This window comes from Lates calcarifer, linkage group LG15, assembly GCF_001640805.2.
Source record: "Lates calcarifer isolate ASB-BC8 linkage group LG15, TLL_Latcal_v3, whole genome shotgun sequence".
Classification (NCBI taxonomy): Eukaryota; Metazoa; Chordata; class Actinopteri; family Centropomidae; genus Lates; species Lates calcarifer.
In genome coordinates, this window is record NC_066847.1 from 22231611 (window position 1) to 22256778 (window position 25168).

At 41.3% G+C, this 25168-nt stretch overlaps 2 protein-coding genes across 3 annotated transcripts in view; one reads left to right on the plus strand and one right to left on the minus strand.

Annotated features, from left to right (window-relative positions):
- LOC108891167 (dynein axonemal heavy chain 11) overlaps nt 1-5238 on the plus strand; it is a 40564-nt gene extending 35326 nt beyond the window's left edge. The window contains exons 76-82 of the mRNA XM_018688285.2: nt 275-403; nt 902-1144; nt 1224-1406; nt 1492-1607; nt 1754-1866; nt 1956-2096; nt 2208-5238. Of these exons, the coding sequence (XP_018543801.1) occupies nt 275-403; nt 902-1144; nt 1224-1406; nt 1492-1607; nt 1754-1866; nt 1956-2096; nt 2208-2455 (1173 nt within the window). The 3' untranslated portion in view covers nt 2456-5238. The remainder of the gene's footprint in view (nt 1-274; nt 404-901; nt 1145-1223; nt 1407-1491; nt 1608-1753; nt 1867-1955; nt 2097-2207) is intronic.
- Nucleotides 5239-5339: 101 nt separating this feature from the next.
- On the minus strand, nt 5340-24314 carry LOC108891185 (rap guanine nucleotide exchange factor 5). Of its 2 annotated transcripts, none has more exons than XM_051076028.1 (18): nt 23775-24314; nt 19423-19524; nt 18562-18694; nt 14355-14433; nt 13949-14093; nt 13761-13858; nt 10970-11000; nt 10689-10767; nt 10265-10414; nt 9736-9833; nt 9315-9437; nt 8991-9169; nt 8655-8745; nt 8503-8553; nt 8167-8254; nt 7936-8000; nt 7769-7823; nt 5340-7629 (listed from the first exon to the last, which is right to left on the minus strand). In XM_051076028.1, exons 1-18 carry the CDS (start codon nt 23952-23954, stop codon nt 7511-7513), a joined length of 1866 nt encoding a protein of 621 aa, XP_050931985.1. In that variant the 5' UTR covers nt 23955-24314; the 3' UTR covers nt 5340-7510. The 2 variants fall into 2 exon arrangements, with proteins under 2 accessions (XP_050931985.1, XP_018543819.1); XM_018688303.2 differs by having other exon boundaries at nt 18562-18662; nt 19385-19524; nt 23775-24312.
- Nucleotides 24315-25168: the final 854 nt, after the last annotated feature.

Sequence of the window (25168 nt, forward strand, 5' to 3'; positions counted from 1 at the left end):
GGATCATAATCTCCCGCTGAGGAAAAGACACTTCTGTCATACCTTAGATCAGTGTGTGTAAAGAAACATAATTTTGTTACATTTCCCAACAGTTATCATTATTAAAAGAGCTCATTTTGGTAAGAGATTGTATAGTTACTGCATGAAGTTTCAAAGGAGGAGTGGAATAATCACTGATATCCCTGGAAATAATTTAAATAACCTTTGTCTTTAGTTTTAATGCTTAAAGATGCTCCTAATTATTTAAAGACAATCTTATCATTATCTATTATAGTCCATGCAGGTGCCTTGGGAGGACTTGTGCTTTCTTTTTGGAGAGATCATGTATGGAGGACACATTACTGATGACTGGGATAGAAGACTTTGTAAGACGTACTTGCAAAACTTCATGCATCCAAAAATGGTGAGTCAGTGTTCATGTTGCATTCCTAGAAGAATCTATTTATGTATTTTTTTTGTTTTTTGTTTTTGGTTTTAACAAAACTATTACACTCAAAATTTTTCACTTAATAACTTTCAGGATTTAAAAGAATCTTCATTCAACTCATTAATATGGATCCAGACTTGACATAAGGTCATGTTCAAGTTTATGATGCAAAATATTAATGAAAATGCAGTTTTGAATTTGTTGTCAAGGTAAAGGGTGCCCTCTTGGGATGTAAACCTAAACTGCAGTACTGCACTTAAAGACTTAAATGCAGATTGCAATGTTTGTTCTAAGTGCAAGAAAATGCTTATGTATGCACTGCTGTCCGTCATATTGAGCTTAAGATTTATGAGGGTGGTTTAGATTTAATTTTTATTGTCACCATTTTTGCTGTACATTAAATATTGTGCTGTACTGTATTTTTAAAAAATCTTTGTATTCCTACATTTTCAACTTCTGTTGGTTGTTTGTCAGTTTGAAGGTGAGCTCTTTCTGTGTCCTGGCCTCTTGGCCCCTCCATTCATGGACTACAGTGGTTACCACAGTTACATTGATGAGCATCTCCCATCTGAGAATCCCACTCTGTATGGCCTGCATCCAAATGCTGAGCTCGAGTGCCTCACTGTCACCTCAGACAACCTCTTAAGGACTCTGCTGGAACTGCAACCACAGGACTCCTCCAGAGGAGAGGGGGCTGCTCAGAGCACAGAGGAGAAGGTGTGAAGGCAGAACGAACAGCAGAGAATACAATGACCTGCACACACATATAACCTAACCAGTTTATTGTACTTGTCAGGTCAAGTCTGTCATTGAAGACATCTTTGACAAGCTTCCTGAGGAGTATAACATGGCAGAGATCCTCACGAAGACGGCAGAGCGAAGCCCTTATGTCTTAGTGTGTTTCCAGGAGTGTGAACGAATGAATCTCCTGCTTGCAGAAATAGGGAAGTCCCTTAATGAGCTGGATCTTGGTCTGAAGGTACAGTCTACTGTGACATGTACCAACATGTATCAACAGTAATACCCTCTGTTTCTGTGGTTAATGAGGAGTGCTCTGTCCACAGGGAGAACTCACCATGTCTTCCAGTATGGAGACTCTGCAGTCTAGCTTGTTCACTGATTCTGTCCCAGGTTCCTGGGCCAGACTGGCTTATCCCTCCACTAAAACACTGGCACAATGGTAACTTCTTCCAAATAATCCTATATTTTATACTCCTCTGGCCTTCCTTATCATCTCTATCATGTTCCCCCATGCAGCGTGTGTGACCCTTGCAGACATTGTAATGACTATGATATACAATGTTAATGCTATTTTTCCCCATATAGGTTTAGTGATTTAATGTGTAGCTGTCGTGAGCTGGATAGCTGGACTCAAGACTTTGTTCTACCTGCGGTTGTTTGGCTCTCGGGGCTCTTCAACCCACAGTCCTTTCTCACGGGTGAAGTCTCAGTCTGCGAACAAGATTTAGATGACATGTGCAGCAGAGGCACCAGAAATGTTAACATACAGGTTTATTTTTATTTCTAGCTGTGCTGCAGAGCATTGCTCGCAAGAATCAGTGGCCTCTGGATAAGATGACTCTGACTGTGGATGTGACAAAAAAGACGAGAGACGACTTTGGACATCCACCACGGGAGGGAGCCTACATCCATGGACTCTTCATGGATGGTTAGAATTAATCAACACATTCTGCTGCAGTGAATTAAATTATATAGATTTTTGAAAGTATTTTGAAAGGCACATAGGTAAAATGAGAATCTGTGTCCTGTGTCCCTGTAGGAGCACGCTGGGACACTCAGTCTGGAGTCATCTCTGAGGCGGTTTTGAGGGATCTGACTCCAGCCATGCCAGTGCTGTACGCTAGAGCTGTGCCTGCAGAGGAGCAAGAACTCAAGGGTACCTACGAGTGCCCAGTGTACCGCACTAAGCAGCGTGGGTCCACATATGTTTGGACGCTCCACCTCCGGACCAAACAGCCTCCTGCCAAGTGGATTGTAGCTGGAGTGGCGCTGCTGCTGTCTGTGTGAGACGTTATGGGATTTTCAGACAGTGAGTCCGTAAGTGTTTAATAATATTAATAATTTGCCAAGAGTATTCTAAAAACAGTGTTAAACAGAAAATATACTTTTACACAGGCCTGAATTATGTATTGCAATCATTTTACTCTTTATTGTGTTTTGTGATCATGGCTAATATAACACAATTACACACTTTTAATTTTGTATTACTATTATTCTATCTAGTTTGGTTTATATGTGACATTGTAGTGTGTGTGTGTGAATGTGCATGTATTAGATTTAAAGAGGAAGTAAATAAAGAAGCAGAGATATGTGTTTAGCTAGTGTTGAACCTGTTGTGTCTGTGTCCAACAGTGTTGAACCTCTCCCCTGAGATGGTTCAGTCTGGACATGATTTGTTGGGAGCTTATGTCTCCATTTTAGACCATGTAATTCTGGATAGGGAGCATATTTTATTGGAAGGTCAAGATTAAAAAAGCTCCCTGGCTGCCCTCTACTAACTGAATGATACACAATGCCGTCTGGAGGGTTCCCGGACAGAATTCCCAGGAGATGATGTGCATGGTCGCTATTGACTTTTAAATGAGGTGCATTTGACATTGACCTTTTGTACGGCAGAGGCAGAATACTAACAGACTAGTGTAATTCATTCAGCTGGGCCTGTTGGAGAAACCTATTCAAAGACACTGATAGCTTTCTATGAGAAAGCCACACATTAGATTGCCCATCCTTTATCTGTCTCCACTCTGTTGGCATCTGATTAACTTAATAAGAACCAAATAAAACCTTTAACTTTGAATGAACCTGAAGAAACAGTTTTCTTATCTAAACTGTTATTTTTTAAAAACCGATTTAGTTTAAATTAACTGAAAACTGAGATGTTCAGATTTAAGTGTGACTGTATTATGCAGATAAACTCAAGGAGTTGTGCTTAGGATGTTTAATGTGCTTTAAAAAGTCTCCTTTATGTCGGAGATCCATTAAAATACTTGCAGGGTGAGAGAACAACACTGAGAAAAATATTTTCAATAAACACAAAGAAAGGGTGCATAGTGTGAATTTTGTGCAGCCATGAAAAGGAGAGATAATAACAAATATTAAATAATAGGTTGTATTAGTTCTTTGTAAACAGACTGCATTAGGGTAGCTTTCTGATATTAATACACCCAGAAAGAAACAGGACAGGTGTAATATTATCTGCTAAGATAAACAAGTGACAGTATGATGTACAATTTACAGCCACTGAATCACGCTTTTTTTTTCTTTTTTTTTGGATGGAAACCAGCGCTCTTATCTTTTCAAATGAGATTTTCTCCAACGCTAATAACTGCTGTGCTGCTCTTAATTTCTCCCTGCAGCCAAAGTGGCAACAGACAGACAAGTGGAGGATGGAGGATTGATTCTGTGCATTGTATTGCAAAGGGGAAATGAAGAACCAGTCTTCCTGTAGTTTCTCTTCATCTGCCCTCTCTTCCCCTCATTAGCACGCCATAGCAGCTAGCCAGTCATTTGGTGACAGGGAAATGATATAGTGCTGGCAGTGTTTGGGAGGAAATGGCAGGGTACGGGGCTCCACCGCAGCAGGGGTCGTGCCACAGATAGTCATGTTAAAGGCCAAGCAGGACACCTGGTTAAAGTCAGAAAGGGCATCTGGGTCACACCTCCGCCTCATAGCACCCAAGGAAGACATTGTGTGCTTATGTTTTTGTTATCCAAAGAAATTAACAAAGATCCCACACTTGGAGCTTTTTATAAGTCACAGATTATGTGAAGAAAAAGGTTCTCATCAGGTGAACTACTGCACATTGATGGCACAGGTCTCTAGCTGTTATATTTTAATATACTGGAGAATGAAATACCCAGCCATATCCTGAACTAATTTAAAATATGACACAATCAGTGTTTAATTTTAGAGTAGTGTTCTCATACTTAAAAACAATTTTAGATTGTCAGGACCTGAGTTTTAGGCCTTTACTGACCAATCACCCCATCCATCCCACTCTCTATGCATTGTGTATGTATTAGCAATTTGTTTGCGGTTTCCTGATTAAGCACAAACTTATTTAGTAAAATGCACCATATAAGCACAACGTATACAAAAAAAACCAGATTAAAATAATGACAGTGAAACTACATGTACAAGTGTACAGTACACTTTTGCAGCCACAGAGAGGCAGCAAAACGTCATCAGTGACTGCAGTGGTCTGATATTTAATTAGAAGGCACATAACCTCATTTATGTTGATATTATTTTTTTAATGCAGAAATTTAACTGAATATAATACTCTTTAATTGCTTTGTAATCCAGGGTAGCTGCCAGTCTGTGTCTTTTTGAACTTTCTGCCATTAAGTGCCCGTATTTGTGCACATGTTGATCATATCAAGCGGTTCCCCTTCTGTTTTCTTTGTGTTACTACTGACCAACTGTTGTGTTTTTTTTGTTTGTTTGTTTTTTTTTTGTGGTTTACTAAATGTACTTTTTATCATGATTTTACAGTGAGTCATGTCTATTCGATCCTTTAATCATGTTAAAAACCACAACACATTAAAAGTTAGCGATAGTACAATACAAAAACTTGTTCTCAGATTGTTGTGATATGAAATTACAAATAACAGTTTAAATTATGTGTTCTGAATATAATTAATCTGAGATAATTGATCTTGTATGTTTGATAAAGTTTCCTTTTTGTGTTCTTTTGGGCACTTAACCCTATATCAGTTATGCAGTGAAACTATTGTAAATGCATTAGCAATGGAGAGTGTAATCAGTCTCTGTACTGCTCTAACTGTTATGCTTGCCTGGCACCAGAGTGTCACTGGTGTAACAGTTAGAAAGTACCACTCACATGTTGTTCCCCACCTTATACATGTAAAAACAATAACGGGCTCAAGATGATGAAAAATATTTTATTGCATGCACAGTTGACACTGGTGGTCAAATCCATGGTTTGCCATATCATGCAGACCAACCAAAACAGTGCGTACAAAAAGAAAAAAAAAAAAAACAAGATAAAACTTACTTAATAAAGTAATATCTATAGAACAAATAAATAATTCTGAAATAAATAAATATCCGTATCCAGAATTTCAACACATATGTACAGTATAAATAGGATCAACTGTACATTGTTGATGATAGATAAAGCATGTTATCTCCATGGTCACTGTGGGCTTTAAAATCTAAAAATATACAAATAAAAATTTCAATAATATAATGTAAATTCCACCTACAACACCTCACAACACCTACTCAAAATGGCCTAACCTTAGGGTGACAGTGAACATTTTCAGCTGACCAATTTGGAGAATAAATACTGTATCTTCTATGAGTACACACTTTACAGTTGTATACAGTGGTGCTACAACACATTGTTCATAAGTGAACGGCTTCTATTTTTCCTCCTCAATATGTTTGTCCAGAAGGTGCTGCAGTATTTGATTTTGCTATTGCTCTTTATTTATAGGACAGTTCACCCCAAAATCACAATAGAAATATTTTTCCCCCTCTTGTATCTATCTATACATTTACTGAGGATAGAAGCGGTCAGCTGCAGCTCAGTGATGAAGCTGAGTAACACTTGGTTAAACCAGAAAGCAGTTCTCAGTGGAACTGTTCAGAAGGGTTATTGTGGGTTGCTGTGAGTCACCTTGTCATCATCTTCAGAGAGACATGTTGTTACTGAGTTTTTCAAATGCTAATTTCTGGAACTCCTTGACCCACAAACCTAAAGCTAAAGCCAATTTCCAAACCTGAACAAATCAAAGCTATCTGGATGACTGATCCACTGATACAGGGAAAAAATGCACTGAACTTTAAAGACGAATACAGAGACATAACAGGATGCATCTTCTGTTTCATTTCACTGATTGTCCACAGCTCAGCTAGATGGAGATACTTAAACCAAATGCTTTTAAAAAGATGAGCAATTAGCATTAATTTGAACAGGCATTTTTTTTATGGTATTTGGCGCTAATAACTCATACACAAAGACACACACTTTTCACACACACCAGAGAAATACAGTGTTCTGTATATCTTCTTCTAAAGCCCTGCACTAATAGCATCTGAATTGTATAAAGCCTCATCTAAAACACTCCACTTTAAACAACAGGGAATTGTATAGTAAGAGAAGAAGTAAAAATAGATGATGAAAACAATATATGAAAATGTTAGATATTTAACTGCAGGTTTAACTATCCTTTTCACTGCTTCTATAGTCTTGATTCAGTTTAGCAAGACATCAGCTTGCTATATCGTACTGACTCAGAATTGATTGCATGTCCAACATCAGGCAAGAGAGAGCATGGATCATGTCAAACTCTGAGGAAACAGAAGTGTGTGCACAGTATAGGACTGAAATACTCTTTGGTTAAATCTTATGAAACAACCCTCTGTTCCCAAATGCATTCACGCAGTCTGCAAATACAAAATGATCTAACATGAATCAATCTGCATCTTATAATTGTAATCACTGTATGTGACATGATTGGTATTAAAAGCTATGAAAAGTAAATAAGTAAGTGGACCTTTTTGTCAAGCATACTGTTCTGCAGGTTGAGAATGTTCTTCCATTCTCAACGCTTTGTTTCCCTGTTCATTTTTTGTAGCTTTTTATTGGATGGGAAGGACTTTGCTTACAAACTCTTTTTTTGCAGGCTGCTGATTCACCACAAGGGGGAGCTGTTAGAATATTTTCAGACCAGCTCTTTACTTGCCAACCTCTGCCACCTGTAGGAAAGGAAAATAATAGCAGAAGCAGCAGCAGTTCAGACACACTGATCAACACCTGCAGCTCTAACCTGCTGCTGGTGGTGCTTTCTCTTGCCAACAGGCAGCACGGGTGAACCTAAGTCTAACCTAAGATGTGTCTTTTGCTGACTTTTTCCTGTCTCTGGCGAGCATTTTCTGATAGAGCAGCTCTGTCCTTCCTTCAGCGAGGAATCACGCAGTGTTCCTTTGACTTGAGTCCTGAGAGATAGATGAGACAGCGACAGATTGTTTTCGTGGCAATCCAACAGTCTGGCTGACAAGAGCTAGGGGGAGTTACAGTTAGAGCTGCTCTCTTAATTACGAGGCTCCAGCCGGTGCGACAGTTCAAACAGAGTCTGCTGATTGTCGATGATATGAAGGTAATCAGTGTAGGCTCGCACTTCGGAACTGCTCTTTTGCGTGATGCCATTCCCTGGAAGAAGAAGAAGAATCTTTTACTTTTAAGCTATGATGGCAATTGCTATATGAACTGTCATAACAGATGTTTGAAAAGACATCAAACCTCACCAGACTTCACCATCAAATGAGGTCTGAGTGATGTGAATACTGACCCATGTGATCTTTCTGACACTGCCGGATGAGCCGCACTGCATCTGCAATCATGTGCTGGAAATGAAGACAGACACAGGTGTCATTAAACACGACATTTTCAATTCAGCATTACTGTATGTTTTCTGCACAGAACCATACAGAGCCATAAAAGGGTTCCCAAACTCACCAGCTTTTCAAAATTGACCAAGTTATCATGAAATGTCTTGTTGCCTTCGTGAATGAATGTGATGTCTAAAAATGGAGTGACATTTTGTTAGAATTCACCAACAGGTATTTGAAGTAAAACTTGGGTTTGTGTCTGCACGTCAAATCTGCCCGACAGAAATATCTCCCAGCTCTCTCCTCCCAGAGTCAGACCCCGTTGTTGGGTATTGAAGTGACAGAATAATGAGCATACCTTTCAGTAGCAGAGGAAGAAAGGGGATCTTTGGCGCCTTCATCTTCTTGAAGGAGTCCCTGTAGGCCTTATGGTTCAGCGAGGGATCCTGTGAAGACATTTTCAAAACGAATGAGTGTAATCCTCTGGGGAGAGAAAGACGTGAGTGCCTGTGCATGCATGCTTTGTTGGAGCTGAATTATGGCGGCGCTGGGGACTAATGATCATCTAAAACACCAGGTGTTTCGCCTGATGTTTAGAAAATGAAAAACATATGTTTGTTTCACCTCATATACACTGAAACAGAGGTGTTCCTTTTTACAGTGTAGATTAACGTCAGCCATGAATTACACTTACTGTAACTGTCTCCAGCTCTGAAAACAGCTTTTTGAATTTCCCAGGAATTTTCTGCAAGGGTAAAACCAGGATCAGACATCATACACTACAGATTTAAGGTGGTACAGATGAAACAGGATTCCTGCCTGTAAGAACAAAAAGGACATCCTTACCTCCCATGTCTGACTGAGGCGACTGACTGCTGCAACGTTGAGGCCCATTATAATAGCAAAGAAGCAGTTGAGGTTCCTCTGTGCTTTACAGCTATAAAAGATCAGTGGAGCACACAATTCAGTTATTTCCAGGGGCACGGCTCAACGGTGCAAAAGTAGATGCAGTTTATTGATTTGCCACTGGAGGGGGCAGCATTCCCATGCAACCTCTCGCCCTACAGATGAAAGACTGAAATGCTGCAGTTTTGGCCAGCAGTGTTAGAACCCAGCCTGTGTGTGATTACAATTAATACATTGCTAATTAGAATGCACAGGGATGTGAGTGAAGCTACGTACTGGGCAGCGATCTTGATGAACTTCTTGATGAGCTGGACCCTCTTGCAGAGCGTCGGGCACAGCAGCACCTCTGTCATCACCCACAGCTGGACTTCATTGCAGCGCTGCAGCAGCAGCTCTAATGCCACAGTGTGGTTACTACTTGCATGGCGACTGAAGGTGAAGTAGACCAGTTCTTGCTGGGAAAGAACAGCATGTATTCATGAGTTCAACAGAGGTACTAACAGGTCAAACACTTTTGACCCTTTAGGCCTACAGGGCACATTTTAAAAAGGCAATACACGAGTGAATACGTGATGTAAGGCTTCAAACAGTGGGGCGGACCTCATGTATTGAGTCAAAGATGGTCCAGTCAAAGTTGGTGAGGGCAACAGCCACATCCCATGTGTTTAAACTGAGCATGCGAGCCGTCCTCTGTTGCAGCTCGGAGTTGTCTGTGAACGGGTACTGAAACACGAAAACACAAGTCAGTTTATCCAGTTTTTCTGTCACCTGAAAGACTGACATGATCATTCAAAGAAACATTTTGGCAGATGTTAGCTCATGTTCCCAGATTTTATGATAAATAGTACATGACAATGGGGTTTTGAAGCTTCTAACGTAACCTCTATTGTGCTGCATATGCAAATATACGCATGTACATCCTGAATTATGGATTGGCTTATTCACTGCCCGAGGCCACTGTTTTGACATTACGGCAAATGCAGGTTTGAGCTGAAGTGACACACTGCAGTGATATTCCTACCAGGACTTCTCCCAGGTCCTTCCTGCACATGTGCAACCTCCCCACGGGCCGTAAAGAATCGGAGAAAACTCTGTCCTGGGGCTGCAGGAGGAGCCTCCCTACAGGAGAGGAAACACATATCACAAACAGCAGAATGCCATTAAAAATCTGTCAGGCAGCGTGGTATCAGCAGTCAGAGATAAAGCTCTGTGTGCCAGACACCAGCATAAGGTGGCCAGTCACTTCAATCGCTGATAACAGAGATTGACTTTATATTACTGGTCTGTAAATGCTTCTCCCCTTTAACTGTTGTCACTGGGGATATATTTAGGTCAGCTTGGTGGATTGCAATCTTACACAATGATGTCTAGGCTCAATATACAACTTAATATAGAAAATAATATTATGAGTAATTGAGCTTTGTGATGAGTTTTTTATGCCATTATTTTTTCAGAAATAATGACATCAGTGTGCATTAATTTCTAATCCACTTTGATCTACAGACATCATGTCTATTGTTTGCACTATATTATAGTTGTATACACTGTACCTCCAGGATAAGTCACGGCCACCAGTACTAGTTCCCCCTGAGGGACATCCATCCTTTCTGCCACTGCCTGCAGCAGTTCCTGGGCCACTACTCCAGCATGGACCCTCATGCTTAGGTACGAGTCCATGGTGATATACACATGACACAGCACTGCAACGGAGACAGAATGTTGTTTTGGTAAAGCATAATATACACTAAACAGCAGGGGAACCTGTCCTTTATTAGAAGCAAAATCTCATCTCAATAAGGCAAAAGGAATTCTATTAAGTCATAACTCAGGTATTTGAATTTTCAAACCTCATTCAGTCCCCCTGGATAGATTCCCATTGTTCTAATGTTCAGACTACATGTCTCCCCCTGAAGAGCTTTGGAAACAACGTATGATGGGAGGAATGTGTGAAGAGCGCCACGTTTTACGACTTACCTTCCTTGGTCTCCCTCTGTGTGCCTCTGGACTGGAGCCCGTTCTCTTTCAGGCTCAATTGGTGGAAAAGTGCTTTGCTCTGAAAAAGAAGGGAAATGCGTGGATTTTGACACACATTCATTCTGCCTGAGAACACTGAGCTTTTTTCAATTGAACTGCAGAACAATGTCTTTAGCAGGAAATGTGAGGACAATGGCCTCAACACCCAAATCGGTGTTTCACAGAGGGCAGGCGGCTCTGTTTAATAAAATTCTTTCTGTCTTAGTGTCATAAAGGCTTACCTTTCTTTGAGGGGAATATTCATCCACCGTACTGGAAAAAGGAGAGTAAATAAATCAGTGAAGAGCAGCGTCATGTGCCTGCACATGCACAGAGAGTAACTGTCTTCAAAAACATGATCTGGTGATTTTTTCTTGGGCTGCAGCTCTGGTACAAACACAACTTCACTATTCACACAGCCTATAATCAAGGTAAAGTGAATGAACATATATACTCATCTGCTGCATTCAGTCCATTATTTAAACCTAGTGTCAAGGCAAGATTAGAGTGCTTAGTAGATTTTAGACTTTCCAATGTGATCCTTTCATTTAATCACCCTATTCTCATCAGTTAGTCCACCGCTAGCATGATGGATAGCCCCGTGTCCATTATCATCCCTCAGCTTTTACTGGGCTCTGCATCACAATAGGCATGTTGGCACAAAGCCTGCCCTAAGGGATCCCCCTCTCGCTGGCCGGCAGCAGCCCTGCGCTAATGAAAAACTGAACTCCCACTATCATGTCAAAACAGAGCTCAAGATCGAATTCACGCTCTTTCTCTTCAAAAGCACCGAGTCACTGTGGATGTCAATAAACTCAGTGAAATTTACAGCCACATGATGTAAGGTGGTGTCTACACTTTCAGGAACATATGACTTGAGTTTTTTTGGTTTTTTTTGCACAAAGGCCAGATGGAAGTTGACAGGAGCAAAGGACTTAAAGAGGCTTCTTTCTATAACAAATGACACCTTTTAGCCTTTCTCTCAGCAGCAGATTGCCACAAAGCAGTCAACCTTGTCCTCCCACGGGATGAGCCTGATTGTGAAAAGCTCATAAATAGTAGAGTATGTCAGTTAGTAACACCCACACAAAAGTCCGCCAGTACTAAAGGAGTGGGTGTTGTGGAGCTCCCTCCCTGGATATAAACATGAATAAGGCAGAGTCTGATAAAGGCAGCAGAGTCAGGTTGAATTATCTGCACTGGTTTCTAATGGGCGGCAGGTTGGAGCGTCTCCAGGGAGAGGAGCTGATTGGAGGCTGTGGTTGAGGGGAGGGCGAGTGGTGTGACAATGTGTCTGGTGACTGGGGGTTGTTTACACTGTGATGCTGAAGAGCAATGTGATATCTTATTTTTATTAAACGGAGAAATTGTAGCTAAGCAACAGCTGCACTTTAACAACAGCTGAACAGACAAATATTCAAGATTCAGTTAGATGTCAATCAAGAGATCTGTTTGACTGAATGTTATAAATACATGTTTAATATAAATCAATTATGTACACATGCAGTACTTAGTGTAAAGAATTACAAGCCTATATATAATGAATGACACACAATTACAAAAGGATTTAAGTCAGATTAGGTGCAGATGTAGATAGAGATGGAAGTATAGTATGTTTTACAAATGTCACTTTTACTACATTTACTGCAAGATGTGTATGTATGTGTATGTATATATGTATGTGCATCAATGTCTGTATACATGTGTGTATGTGTGTATATGCATGACTAACATTTACTAATTGTCAGGACTGTGTCATTTTTGTACTGAGAGAAGGGCAGATAATAAGCTTGTGTAGGGCTTTAGCTTACACCTTTGGGTTCATTGCAATTTAGTCTTTTTGACACTGCTTCATTATTTTGTGGCATGTAAGCACTTGACTACACTGTTTTGGGTTTTTATTATTTAGTTTTATTAAAAGATTGATGGAAAAAAAAATAGACAAAACCAACCCAAGTACTACAGATCACTGAATCAAAGGGACCACCCATGGCTTGCAAAGACTTGAATTTGTGCCTTTATGTGTCAAGTGAAATGCCCATTGTATTAGCTATCATAGTAAAACGACCTGTGTTATAGACGTATGCACATCAGTACACAGTTACATCATTTGATTCCATTTGAGTCTAGTAGTCCTACATTTTATGAAGGTGTGGCACGCTGTGATCTCTCAGTGCAACAAAACCTAATTTGGCAATATTACTAGGATTTTGCTCTCTACAAACATATCTTCAGCCCAGTGGTTTCTTCTTCCCAAATTGGAAATCTGTTAACCTTGCTGCATGGAGCTCAATAGGATCATTTTCATATAAGGTAACATGAAGCCAGGGAGTTGGTGGCCAGTAGTGCGTAAAGGTAAATGATAGTGGAAATGTGGACGTTAATGTGGACTGGTCACATTATGGCTCATACATGTTCTGATTTTAAAGGTCAATATCAGAGCTGGTAGCAACCCAAAGCATCGGATCAGTGCATTTCTGTATGTACTTTCCATTAAATAATGGACTAAATTACATGTGTATCACTGTATTTATATTTGTGGACGTCCAATGATACTCATATTTGTCGCTTTTAATGGCAAGCAGGCTTGAAATCATGTCCAGTGGTGGAGCACTCCTTTTTCTCATGACAAAAATGTTTTACAGCTTGTCATTAATTCTCAAAATTCCTGTATTTCCTCAATTTTTTAGATTCAAGATACAGAGCTCCATGACCTTCATATTTTCATGCATAACACCCCAGAACATTGCAATTACTTTTCAATCTCTGAATGGATTCATTGATGAGAAGTTAAATAAAGGCAGCAAGCAGAGAAGAAGCTCTTTCTTTGTACTCAGAGACCAGGCTGTGTCCCTGCTTCTTTTCAGACCTAAAACAGTCACCAGTTCTTACTGGCTGCTGTACCCACCCAGACTTGTTCAGTTTCTCCATTTTACAGATAATTTAAGAGTGTATGTATTGACTTTCTCTTTAAAATAGTAACTGAAATACTCTGTATTTACTTCTAATGTAAGTTTTAATAATCTCACTCACTGCCTGCGATGCAGCTGGTAGAGTTTCTGCAGCTCCCTCACGTCTGTCTCCAGGCCCGGGTGCTCGTACAGATCATCCAACACGTAACGATACAAAGTCTGGAAGGAAATGTCCGTTTTCATTTCTCCCATATTGAGCTCACCTCACACCCAGTTTCCACCCATTTCCTTGTACATTATGTTTCCTACCTTCATGAACAGTTTGACATGCTCGTCTTCTCTCAGGAAGTCTTTGCAGAGAGACACCCACTGCGACACCAGGTGCAGGACTTTTCGTTTCCTCTCCAGCGCCTCCTTCCTGTCCTCTTTCCCTCTGCATCGCTTGGTGTAATAGGTGGGATTCTGTTAAGGCTTCAGCACAGATGGAGAGTGAGGTCTGTTGAGTGCAGTATACTTGTGTACGATGAGGTGTGAATAGAGCCAGTGTGTGCATGTTGATTTAAGCACAGGTGGAAAGAGAGACTGTTGGAATGCAGTTAGCTTTGAGTCAGCAAAGCAATCATGTTTTTGTATAAAACATCTATTTCTGCCTGCAGAATATGTGTGATTCCTTGTAATAATGTCCCCATAAACTCCCCCCTGTGTTCAAGGATATTGCCCCAGCAGAGCTTGACATAAATCACTGGTTGACATGAACACCGGGTAGGTCAGCAGAAAGTCATCCAGGAGGGTATCTGCAAAGAGAAACACATTATTGTCAATTGAAACAAATATTGCCCATTTTCTAGTAACATCACTGAGGAAATAATTCAACGGCTTCTAGTTCCATGGATTTATACTGTATATCTCACTGAAAAGAAGAATTTAAAATACACTTCAATTCTTTGCAAACCACATGAATCCTATATGTACAGTCTCATTAGGTTTATACTGTGTTACAGGATGCTGGAGGGCAACTACACCAGTGACCTTGACAACCATATGATTAATGTTTGCTGAGCTGCACATACAGTATGTATGCCTAAACTTTTAATTGTGATGACAGCTCAGAGACTTGGCTTCAGTTTTTTACCCATCCCATCTTAATAATAGCAGAGGGTGAGCCCTCTCTTTGCTGTCAATTATCAGTTAACAAGCACTAAGCAGAGACATTTCAGTGGCAGACATAAAGTGTGAGAGACCCTTAATGGCACATTATTCTTCATGGTCAGTCTGAGATAATGACTTGTGCTGAAAACCTCTGAGGTTTCTTCAGTTCTGTTTTGCTCCAAGTTCAAACAAGCCTTTACTGGTTTTATCTTCAATCTCACACGTTCACTGTCGCGAGCTGTATCAGTGAAGATAAGCCAGTAATGTTAATGTGTCGGCTGGCTCCCTCTGACCTCGGATGAAGTCTATGTTTTCATTGTGATTATCTTGCTCGCGGAAAAGCAATCTGATTTTGCTTAGCCATCACTTTAATGTGTTTGCAAGCAGCAACTTCTGCCACTGTATACTGTGTCCCAAGGTTACACATGGAGAAGTGTTTCGGTAAATGGATTAACTTGAAGCTGGTCAAATACATCACCAGCTCACTTTGACAAGTCCCCACAACATTGAACGTGACTCCATCCTCCATCCATCCTCCTCCATTCCATCATCTCTTCTTAAAACATGCAAAGTCTCTTTCCCCTAGAATCTGTTTTTAAAATGTAAGGACTTATTAATAGGAAATTATAACAAACTGTGAGATTATGTTTAAGAAAATGGTATAAAGTCACTAAACAAATTTTCTAAGGGAAAAAGAAAAAGTAACTCCCAGACATGATGGCCGACAAAAAGTGAAAAGCTTTACAAATCCTATTAGAGCCAGCCTCCTCTCAACCCCTCTGTAAGCGTGCCTCACACCCAGAATTGTAAATTCTCCCCTTTAATTTCACACTGGCTTCCCAGGGCCTTTGTGTGCGTTCTGGTCCACAGGACCCCCCGACATCATTATGTTAATCCGTGCAGAGCAGCTGTGGATGCATCACTCACTGCTTATGAGAGGTTACACACTCATACACATGTAGCTCCCATAAAGAATACAGTAACACACCTTAACACAAAGCCAGAAAAAAACACACAATGGATCACCCACCCACTCGCATACTGTGCTGTACCTACCCCCCCACACACACACACACACCATGCATCGATAAGTCACGCTGCTGTGTGTTTGTGTATTTTCTGCCAGCTATCTTAAACTGAAACAGTTTCTCATGAGTAACAGCTTACATACTACTCCCCAGGCTGTAAACACTGCAAGTTTTCTGAAGTTCGAAAACAGCATAAATATTTAATTTTACAACCTTAAGACATATTCGCAAGTTTTTTTGGTAACACAGCAGAAAAACTAGGCGATGTCCTGCAGAGTAAGGATTTAATCCAAACAATTTGGCAGAAGACGTGATCTCTTCTCAGACCCAAATATATGTATTCAAGAATTGTGCTGTGTAAATATAGTTGAAGCTCATTTGTGACTCCTACACATCCCATCTCTTTTATTTAAGATTTTCAGTTATCATTAGTAGTTTACCTGGATCACAGAAGTGGATATAAAGTGCTCTTCTACTCTCCTGTATGGTGCTCTATTAAACTGAATCCTTCTTTCAGGCAGCCAAACCAAAACAAATTTAGTTTCCTTTTCAGAGGAAATGCAAAATGGATTAATTGATCTAACTTGTCCGTCTACTGTGAAATCAATAAACCCGTCAATCAACCTGCTGATCCCTTTAGCATTTCCATAAGTACTTGTAAAATTGATCAATGCAGCCTTTGAAAATAAGCATGCTAATGTGTCACTGATTGGTTCAGCAACAAGCAAAAGCCAATTGGTGTAAAAAGGCTTAAATTAATATGATATTCTGTATTCAGAGATGTTCAATTTTATATCCGCTCACTTAATGTGATGTTTTTTCTCCCCATATGGTGCATCGGAGCTGGAAGATCCTCTCATTAAGAACACAAATGTTCCATTGCATGTTTTTCAGGGCTGGCAGCGTGCAGTGCGAATCTGTGCAGAGTAAGAATCAATAGCTGCACTCAGAAAATTGGGCACAGGAAAAGAAGGCAACACTGCACAATTGTTTATGCCATCCACAGTGCTAGAAGCCCACAGAAGGATGGCCTAGCATGTCAGAGATCTTCGTGGCACACGCAGAACTGTAGTGGCTTGCGTTTGCTTTCCCTCAAACATGCCTGTCGTGCTTTCAGAAAAGTGCCATCTTCTGCAGAAAGACAGAAAGCTCCTCTGCATTCTTGATGTTGTGTACAGGCTAAAGATGGAAGCAAGTGCTGCCATGATGAGATACAACTGGCTTTCTAATGTGCTGTACTGCACGTAAGTCATAAACACAAACATCAATAATTTGCTGCAATCATTAGTCATGTTGCCGCACAATCTTTCTGAGCCGTCCGAGAGCGACAGACTGAACAAGCACGGCAGCTCGGTTGATGTTCAAATAAATCTCTTTCTGATGAAATTGAGGATCTCATGCTATCGTGCTTCTGCTGAGCCGAACCTCCAAGGGCACACTCAGCAGTAGCACTAGAGCACATGCAGCTTCAGTACTCAAACACAGAGACAACCAAGGCCAGCAGGAGTCAGACTATTAAACATCACTGAGTGCAGATCAATTGCTGTCCAGGACTCAGCTCATTCCTTCTCTTCTTCAGGTCTCTGGCTCTTTGACCCTGGGATATCGCTCAACATGGTGTACCGGTCCACCACTCCCTATGGAGGCTTCCTTCCTTTCAATACGCTCATTGTAATGGTGAATGATTCATCAACAACACACTGCCTACTGAGCCCACTGGAAATTAGTGTAAAGTACAGATGGGCTTATTGTGAGGACACTAGCTGAAGGAATGGAGGACTATCTTATCCACTTGCCTACTAATTCAGCTTCAGGTTAAACTTAACATCAATATTAAATACCCAATTATAGCAATAAAATATGCAATTCAACATGAAGCATAACTCTCCCATGCATGTAAAATGCATCATTTTGCAACTGCAGGCACATCTCCTGAGAGGGCATTTAGATCAGTTTCATTCACTTCCTCATCAAAATGAATAATGTTCTACTGTATGGAGTTAGCCTGTCTCCATCCCAATGAGAAATCACCTGTGACCACCTTTATCTCCAAGAAAAAATTGGAATCTTTCTTTCCCTTTTCTCACCCTCCTTGCTTCCCCCTTTTCTTCCCCTTTACATTGTTTCTCTCCTTTCTTTCCAGTATTCTTCCGCTCCTTGTCCGACCAAGGCAGAGGAGACTCTCTGCCTTGGCAACAGTGGCACATTATCATGCACCTGCTGGGATAAGAGGAAATGTGTTGATTTGTCATCGCTTGTGAGCCTGGACTTTGTGTCGCGCAGTCCATCACAAACTCACTGGAATGATATGAGCAATGTTTATCTCTGTCAAACGCTTTTCAATGAATAGTCACAAACTTAGTACCATTCTGGGAATGATGGCACATGAGCAGCCCAGTAATATTGGCGGGGGTGGGGGGGGCACACTGCTGTCTCGGCTCCTCTGCGAGAGAGAGGAGTGAGGAGGGGAGCGAGTTAAATGAAAAATGAAGGGAGGTATCATTCTCTTTCACAACACACAAAAACATAAGTGGACCTACATGGGCAACAACACCTTAGCAGTGCTATAATCATAAAGTTGTCTTGACCATCCACCCACTGAATATACTCCATATTATAATATATATATTTTTTTACATTTTACTCTTGAAAATAAAAACAACCCAACATATTCTTAAATTTAAAATATGCAGTTGGATGCAATGGGATGATAAAGTTCCAGGGTGTTAAAGTGCATATGCTGACCTGACTCTTTGCCCTGTGTTGTCCCCTGGTCATCTTCCAGTGTCAGGTCATTCAGCAAGTGCTCCAGGATCTTCTCCGGGGTCCCTGATACTACCACGTACCTGTCAGACACAACAGAGTCAGTGGATGAGTCCTCCTCGATAGAGGACAGAGACCGGCTGCTGCTCCATTCCTCCTCTCCTTCCGTCCCCTCGTCGTCTATGTAGCGAAAGTAGGGGACATCAAAGGTGGGCATCGTCACCGGCTCTGCCCGGCCGGTGCTGTCACTGCTGCTCTCCTCGGAGCCCTCCTCGTCCTCCTCGTCCTCCTCCTGCTCCACCAAGGCGGCGTGGAGCAGCCTGCCCTCCTCCTGCCGCAGGTTCGGGGGCTGCGGCCGAGATCCCATCCTTGCAGAGTCCCCTTGCCCTTACGCCGGCAATGTTGCCGTGGTTACTGTTGCATGCCCCCTTTACCCAGCCATCTATCCATCCGTCCGCCTGCAGCTGATGCAGCCCGGAGTCCACTGCTGTCTGTCTCTCAAGCACGCTGAGGTATGTTCACGGCTGAAAAAGCTCCTGAATGAGTTGAATGGGAAGGAAGCCAGCAGGGCTCTGCCTCACAGCCCCATGCTGCTCACTTATATGTATTTAATGTAGTCATTTATGTGTAGGGAGTTGTGATGTAAGCGTGCCAGAGTGAGAGTGTGTGATCCAGAGAGACAGAGAGGGAGAGTGATGATGAGAGGGAGAGCGACAAGGGAGAGGAACAGATAGTGTGAGAGGGAGAGAGAAAGGGAGGGAGAGAGAGAGGGGAATCTAGGAAGGAGGGGAGCGGGGAGGCTTACCTCCTGTTCCTTGCCTCCTCCCTCCCTCCTCCCCTCGCTGATGCAGAGAGGGCTGGCCGCTCTGACGACACTCTCTGGAGAACAAGCACATCGTGGCCCCTCTCCCTCAGGCACACACGGACTGCCTCGTCACTCTGGGGCTGGAGAGAGAAAGAGGAGGCGAGGGAGGGGATGGGATGGGGTGTGTTATCACCAAGGAGATTCCCCTGTATTTTCTCCTACTCACACAAATCACCACTGATTTCCATCATAATACTCTGTCAAAGCCCAGCACTGTAAATGAAAGAGAATTTCCATATATCATTATTCAGTCCTTATCGGTGGAGCCCATTCAGGGATTTACATAAAAGACTCATGCATATTTTAATTACCGAATCTTATGGAGAGCCTATTAAATTATGGGTGGTGAATAGAGAAAAATCTGCTTTTCAAGAGTTAAACTCTGCATGCTGACAACAGTTTAGTGGTTTAGAGTTTAGTTTAGACCTAAACTCACATGGTAGCTCCTCGTCTTATGACTAACATGAGGGTCTATGGATGATAAATTCATCCTCATGTCATCCACTGTTTCCCATTCTCTCTCTGCCTAACTCTCTCTCTCGCTCTCTCTCTCTTTTAAGGATAAACAGTTTTTGAATAATTCTTCAACTAATCAGTTAATTGAGTAATCCACTGGTCAGATAATTAAGGCACAGGGGGTATCCATGTATTTAGTTATGTAAATATTTTTCAAATGATATTTGTGCCAGCATTTTCAAAGACAATACCAAGCATATGTAGCACACCAACTTTGACTGCTAGGGAAGACTGAAATGTAAACCAGCTTAATACATATTGTACATAACTGGTCAGAGTAAACAGTCAATGATTTTTTTTTTTCAATAAGAAGTATCTAAACTTAACTATTTTAACCCTACACTGTAAACAAAATGGTTTGTTGCAGCATCCCTGAAGTATAAAGATGGCTCATGGCTGCTTGACAATGGAGGGTCTGGATCAGAGATATTGGTCTTAATGAGGAGTTCACTGTATGGTGCACGCACACGCATCCTGCATCAGCCCCGTCCCTTCACCCTCCCTCTCCTCAGCCATCAGTCAATGCAACACAAGCCTCTGTGCATGCAATTAGCCAGGCAGACAGGCTGGAAGTGGTTGCAGTTTTCTTCCCTAATTGCCTTTTGCGAAGAAGCATCCAGGTCCCCTCTCAGTTAAGCGTGACTTCCCAGCACATTAACACTTATCTGTGATCTGTGGTAAAGTATATACAAACAGACGCCTATGTGCTGCACATATACAGATAAATGCATTAACACAGCACACACGTACAATATCTGATGCTACACGGACACACTGCTGTGTCCATCACTGGGCGGGCCACATTTTCAGCATTCACGCTGCACAAGCAGTCACATCTATAAACAGCAGAGATGTTTTCTCAAACACTCAGAAAAGACCATTAATGGCAATGTTTGCTGGCAGCTCTTTTAGCGCTGTGACTCATGATTCTAAGCAAGGTTTGGATCTCTGTTAGTGACATCTCATGAATTCATTCCCTCTGTGTCTAAATACAATCACACACACACTCACAAAGCTGCTTTCATGTACTGAAGGGTGTGGATCCTGTGTAATAACTGTATCATCCTGTCACAGGACCTTCAGTATGACGTATGAGTAGGGGCGTGATAAGAAGCAAAGGCCAAGAAAATTCCCAGAAAGAGAAGGCTGCACTGATTAGCTTCCTGGTTCATGGGAAAAAGACATTGGCGGTTCTATCTTTATCGAGACATGACGTATATTGTATGTTCTTATGTTCATCAAAGTCAGCAAAATACACTGTTTTGTCTCACTATGCATTCTTAACTATAATCATTAGTGTCTCAGTGTACCACTAAAAGGTCAAACAGCTAACAAACCTTTCCTGACAATGAATTATTGATCCTCCTGCAAGCCACTACTCAGTGTGCACTGGGTTTGTGGTTACCAGTGTCCAAATACAAAAAAACAATCAGGCCTCTCGAGTGGATGCTTGTAATGAGACAGAGCACTGCAGCCACACAGTTCCTACCCTAGTCTGGAGGTGACCTGGACTCATAGGGCTCACTGAAGTCCTCCCAACATGGACACAGTGAGTAGAGGAGTAAACACTACTTATCAAGCTTCTGCACAAAGTCACGTCCCGCTACATGGTTTACTGTCTCTTTCAGGGTTCCAGATGCATTCCGCTGGCTAGAGGGACACTCTCTGTCTGCATGTCTCTGTGCTACTGCTGCTGCTGCTGCACGTCTGGCTCGCATGGTATGGAACACTTAAAGGGACCTGGAAGACATCAGTCTTGACAGGGTGCAGGTTTGGTCTTAATTCCTCTCATGGAATAGCACAGATCACCCAGAATGGAAAGAAGAGAAAGAATAAGACGGGGATTCATACATGAGTGTTGTTTTCAAAGAAGCCTTTGATGCCAATGCATTTCATTATCATTGTCTCTGGCAGCAATTTGCTGAAATTTCTGTTTAATGCATTAAGCTCTGCTAATATACTGTAAACAAGAGTACATGTGTGTTAAGTAAAACATGCACGGAAGCCTTCTTACTCCTCATGACAGAGGACAGCAGCTCTATGTTCCACTCTGTACAGAGCAAAGGAGAATGAAGTTGATGAAATAATGTTATGTAAGGTGTAAGAAAGCGCTAATGGTGTCAAACCCAACAGATGATCATGCAACTATCTCATACCCCTGAATAACTGAAAACAGTTGTGACATAAAAGGAGAAAAGACAGCAAAATAATTTATGAGTAGGTTTGCCTCTATAAACAACCAAAAAAAAAAGGACCGGAAAACATACTCTGTGAAAAACCTATACATTTTTTTATAAGATTGCATAACATTCATAATTTCCCTGCACCAGAATCTCAAACATTTTCATAGACGTGCATATTAAACATCCCTGCTTCCACCAGCTGGGACTTAACTGATTTCAAAGCTCTTTTGATGTCTAGGCTTAGACATTTGAATGAGTCACATGTGATACAGTATGTGCATTGTACCATCATTGGATTATGTTAAACCATTCTATAATCTAGAAACACTGCTAGATAATCTCACATAATCTTAATATTTCAAGATAATGTCATGTTTTAAATACAAGGTCAGTATATTTGGCCATTGCTGCTAGGATTACACAAATGACATGTATGACACACGTGCCACTGATATGCACAATTTTCTTTTGAATTCAGAATATGAGCAACTCGGTACAATTCATGTAACTAAAACTACAAAGGTAAAACAGATTGCTGTGTTATGCAGCAGGAACATTTGATCATACATAGATTGGCAGAGGTTTAGAGAAGGGTCATTATGTTGAATAACAACACAGATAAGGAGATCTAGCGCTGTGTTTGGAGAAAAGGTCAGAGACCTGATGCACTGGAATCCACCCTGAGACCATACAATGTCTTGGCATGGTGGTCTGGCCACTTGCGTCAACTCTTCCTGCCATTGTTGAACCCTGCGCAGCACACAGATACAGCTGGCAGGAAGGGAGAAGCTGAGCCCACCATGAGGTCAGCCAATCAGATGTCTCCTACGCAGCTAACTGGCAGGTGATGTAATGTTTTTAAAAAGTGTGCAGGTTGAACTAAACATACCATACTTGTAGATTATTTTCAATAATGACAGATGGTTGTGGCGAAAGCACTCAAAAACATAAGAATGCTGTCACACTAACTGTATTATTTAGTTTCTGTAAATAGACATAATGCATCTATAATTTCATTTCTTATGCATATAAACTCGCAGTAACGATTACGATATCCTCTATACAGTTATCTAATTATTATGGCTCTCTTGCAGCAATCTGGAGACTATTCTGTATATTTGATTGAAGAAAGATTTTTGCTGTGATGACAGAATTTAAATAACAACATTAATCTTCAGCGAAAGCAGACATTATAGAAAGCATGGAGGCCAATAAAAAACAGACAACAAATTAACATCATTTTGATTAATGGAAAACTACAGGGGGCACAAGAAAGGATGCTTAGGCACAATGTTCACAGAGCGGCAGCACAGAGCACAGAGTAAAATGGACTATCTAATGTCCTCTAACTGAATATTGAAGGAGAAACTATGCTAATTGAGTCGGGTTCATAATGACATAAAGAGGACTAGCCGATAAGCAACTTGACTGATGTGTTCACTGTGACAAGGCCAAAGTTAGCTGCTCAGTGACACATGCATCAAAGAGTACAGTATTTCACACCAAGGCAGCAGTTCTATACCAATACTTTTGCATATTTAGCTGTAAAACCCTGTAAAAACATTTGTATTCTTCTGACATCTGTAATCTTCTGACTGCAGCAGCGTTATTGTTATTGTTGTGTATCTCACCTCGCATGTCCTCTCTGGGCCCTTGCTGTGGTTCTGCAGGAAGCGGCAGCCATCCTTGGCTAGTCTCTGGACCATCTCCAGTCTGGACAGGTCCTCCTTGTCATGCAGGATGCACATGCTCCCCTGCTGCAGCGCAGGGGACACAGAGAACATGTACCTCAGGCCACAGTCCCACGACATCGCCGGGCTCGCCAACTACTGGCTGTCCACCAGGCAAAAGAGCAGAGTACCAGACTGTCAGCTAAGTACCCTCTAAAAAGTGTGAGAGGAGGTGAGCAGCTCAAAAATGAGTGTATGTACAGTATAGTGTATGTTTCTGTGTGTGCTGTCTAGGTGAGTTTAAGAGTCTTCTGCCTCTGCAGTCAAAGTAAATCCCATCTGCCGTATGCCTTAGTCAGCTCTGTAGCAAGAGAGGCTCACGCAGAAAAAAACTTAATCTGTTGGGCTCCAGGTATCTTTCTGTCTGTTTGGCTTTTATGAGAGTGAATGACAGAATCCTGCTCTCTCTCCCCTTCTCTTGCCTTTCACTATCGGGGAGGGGAGTGAGTTATGAACACGGTGGGGGTCAGGAAACATCTGGTGAGCTAGACAGCCCCAAAAAGGAAGTTTCAAAATCTCCCGAAAGCAGGAGAGAGTCAAGATTCAGGACTGGGCAGGATATTTAACATTGAAAGGTCAAACACTTGTTAGGGTGGAGATGTATTACGTGTGTCTAGGTTTAAGGTCATTCAGGCACAAGCACTAAAGCAATGCTCAGAGAGAATACAATGCAGTAAATGAATGTCACCTACAAGCAGCTCTTAGAGTAAAAGCATGCACGTCATAGATCTACTATTGTTCTTATATTCATCACTCTAATAAGATAGAGAGAGACAGAAGGATCAGTTAATGCAGGCACATACGTAAATGTTATGTGATATGTGGAGCGTTTTGTGAACTGGTATGTCTCCATTTGCCTGTTATTTGGAGGAGCACGGACAGTGATGACAACTAACAACAGTCCTTTAATAACAGCTAGTGCTGAAACAGTAAGTTGATTAATTGGTTTGTCATAAGAAAGAAAATCACTTAACAGTGTCAATTATTCACCAAGAAAAAATACTGAACATTTTCTGATTCCAGCTTCTCGAATATGAGAATTTCCTGCTTGTTATACATCAAAAAATGGGTTTCTATGAATTTGGGGCTGCTGGTCAGACACTTTGACCACATACATAATGCTGGGAAATAATGATAGGTGCTATTAATCTTTGTCAATTCAGGGCTTAATCTTCTAATTAATCTGTAATGAACCAAATTAATTCCTCAGGTCACTGATTATATTTAATTGTTTGGTCTAGAAAATTGTGACAGTGTCCATATCAGTTTCCCAAGCTAAAGTCAATAATATCAAA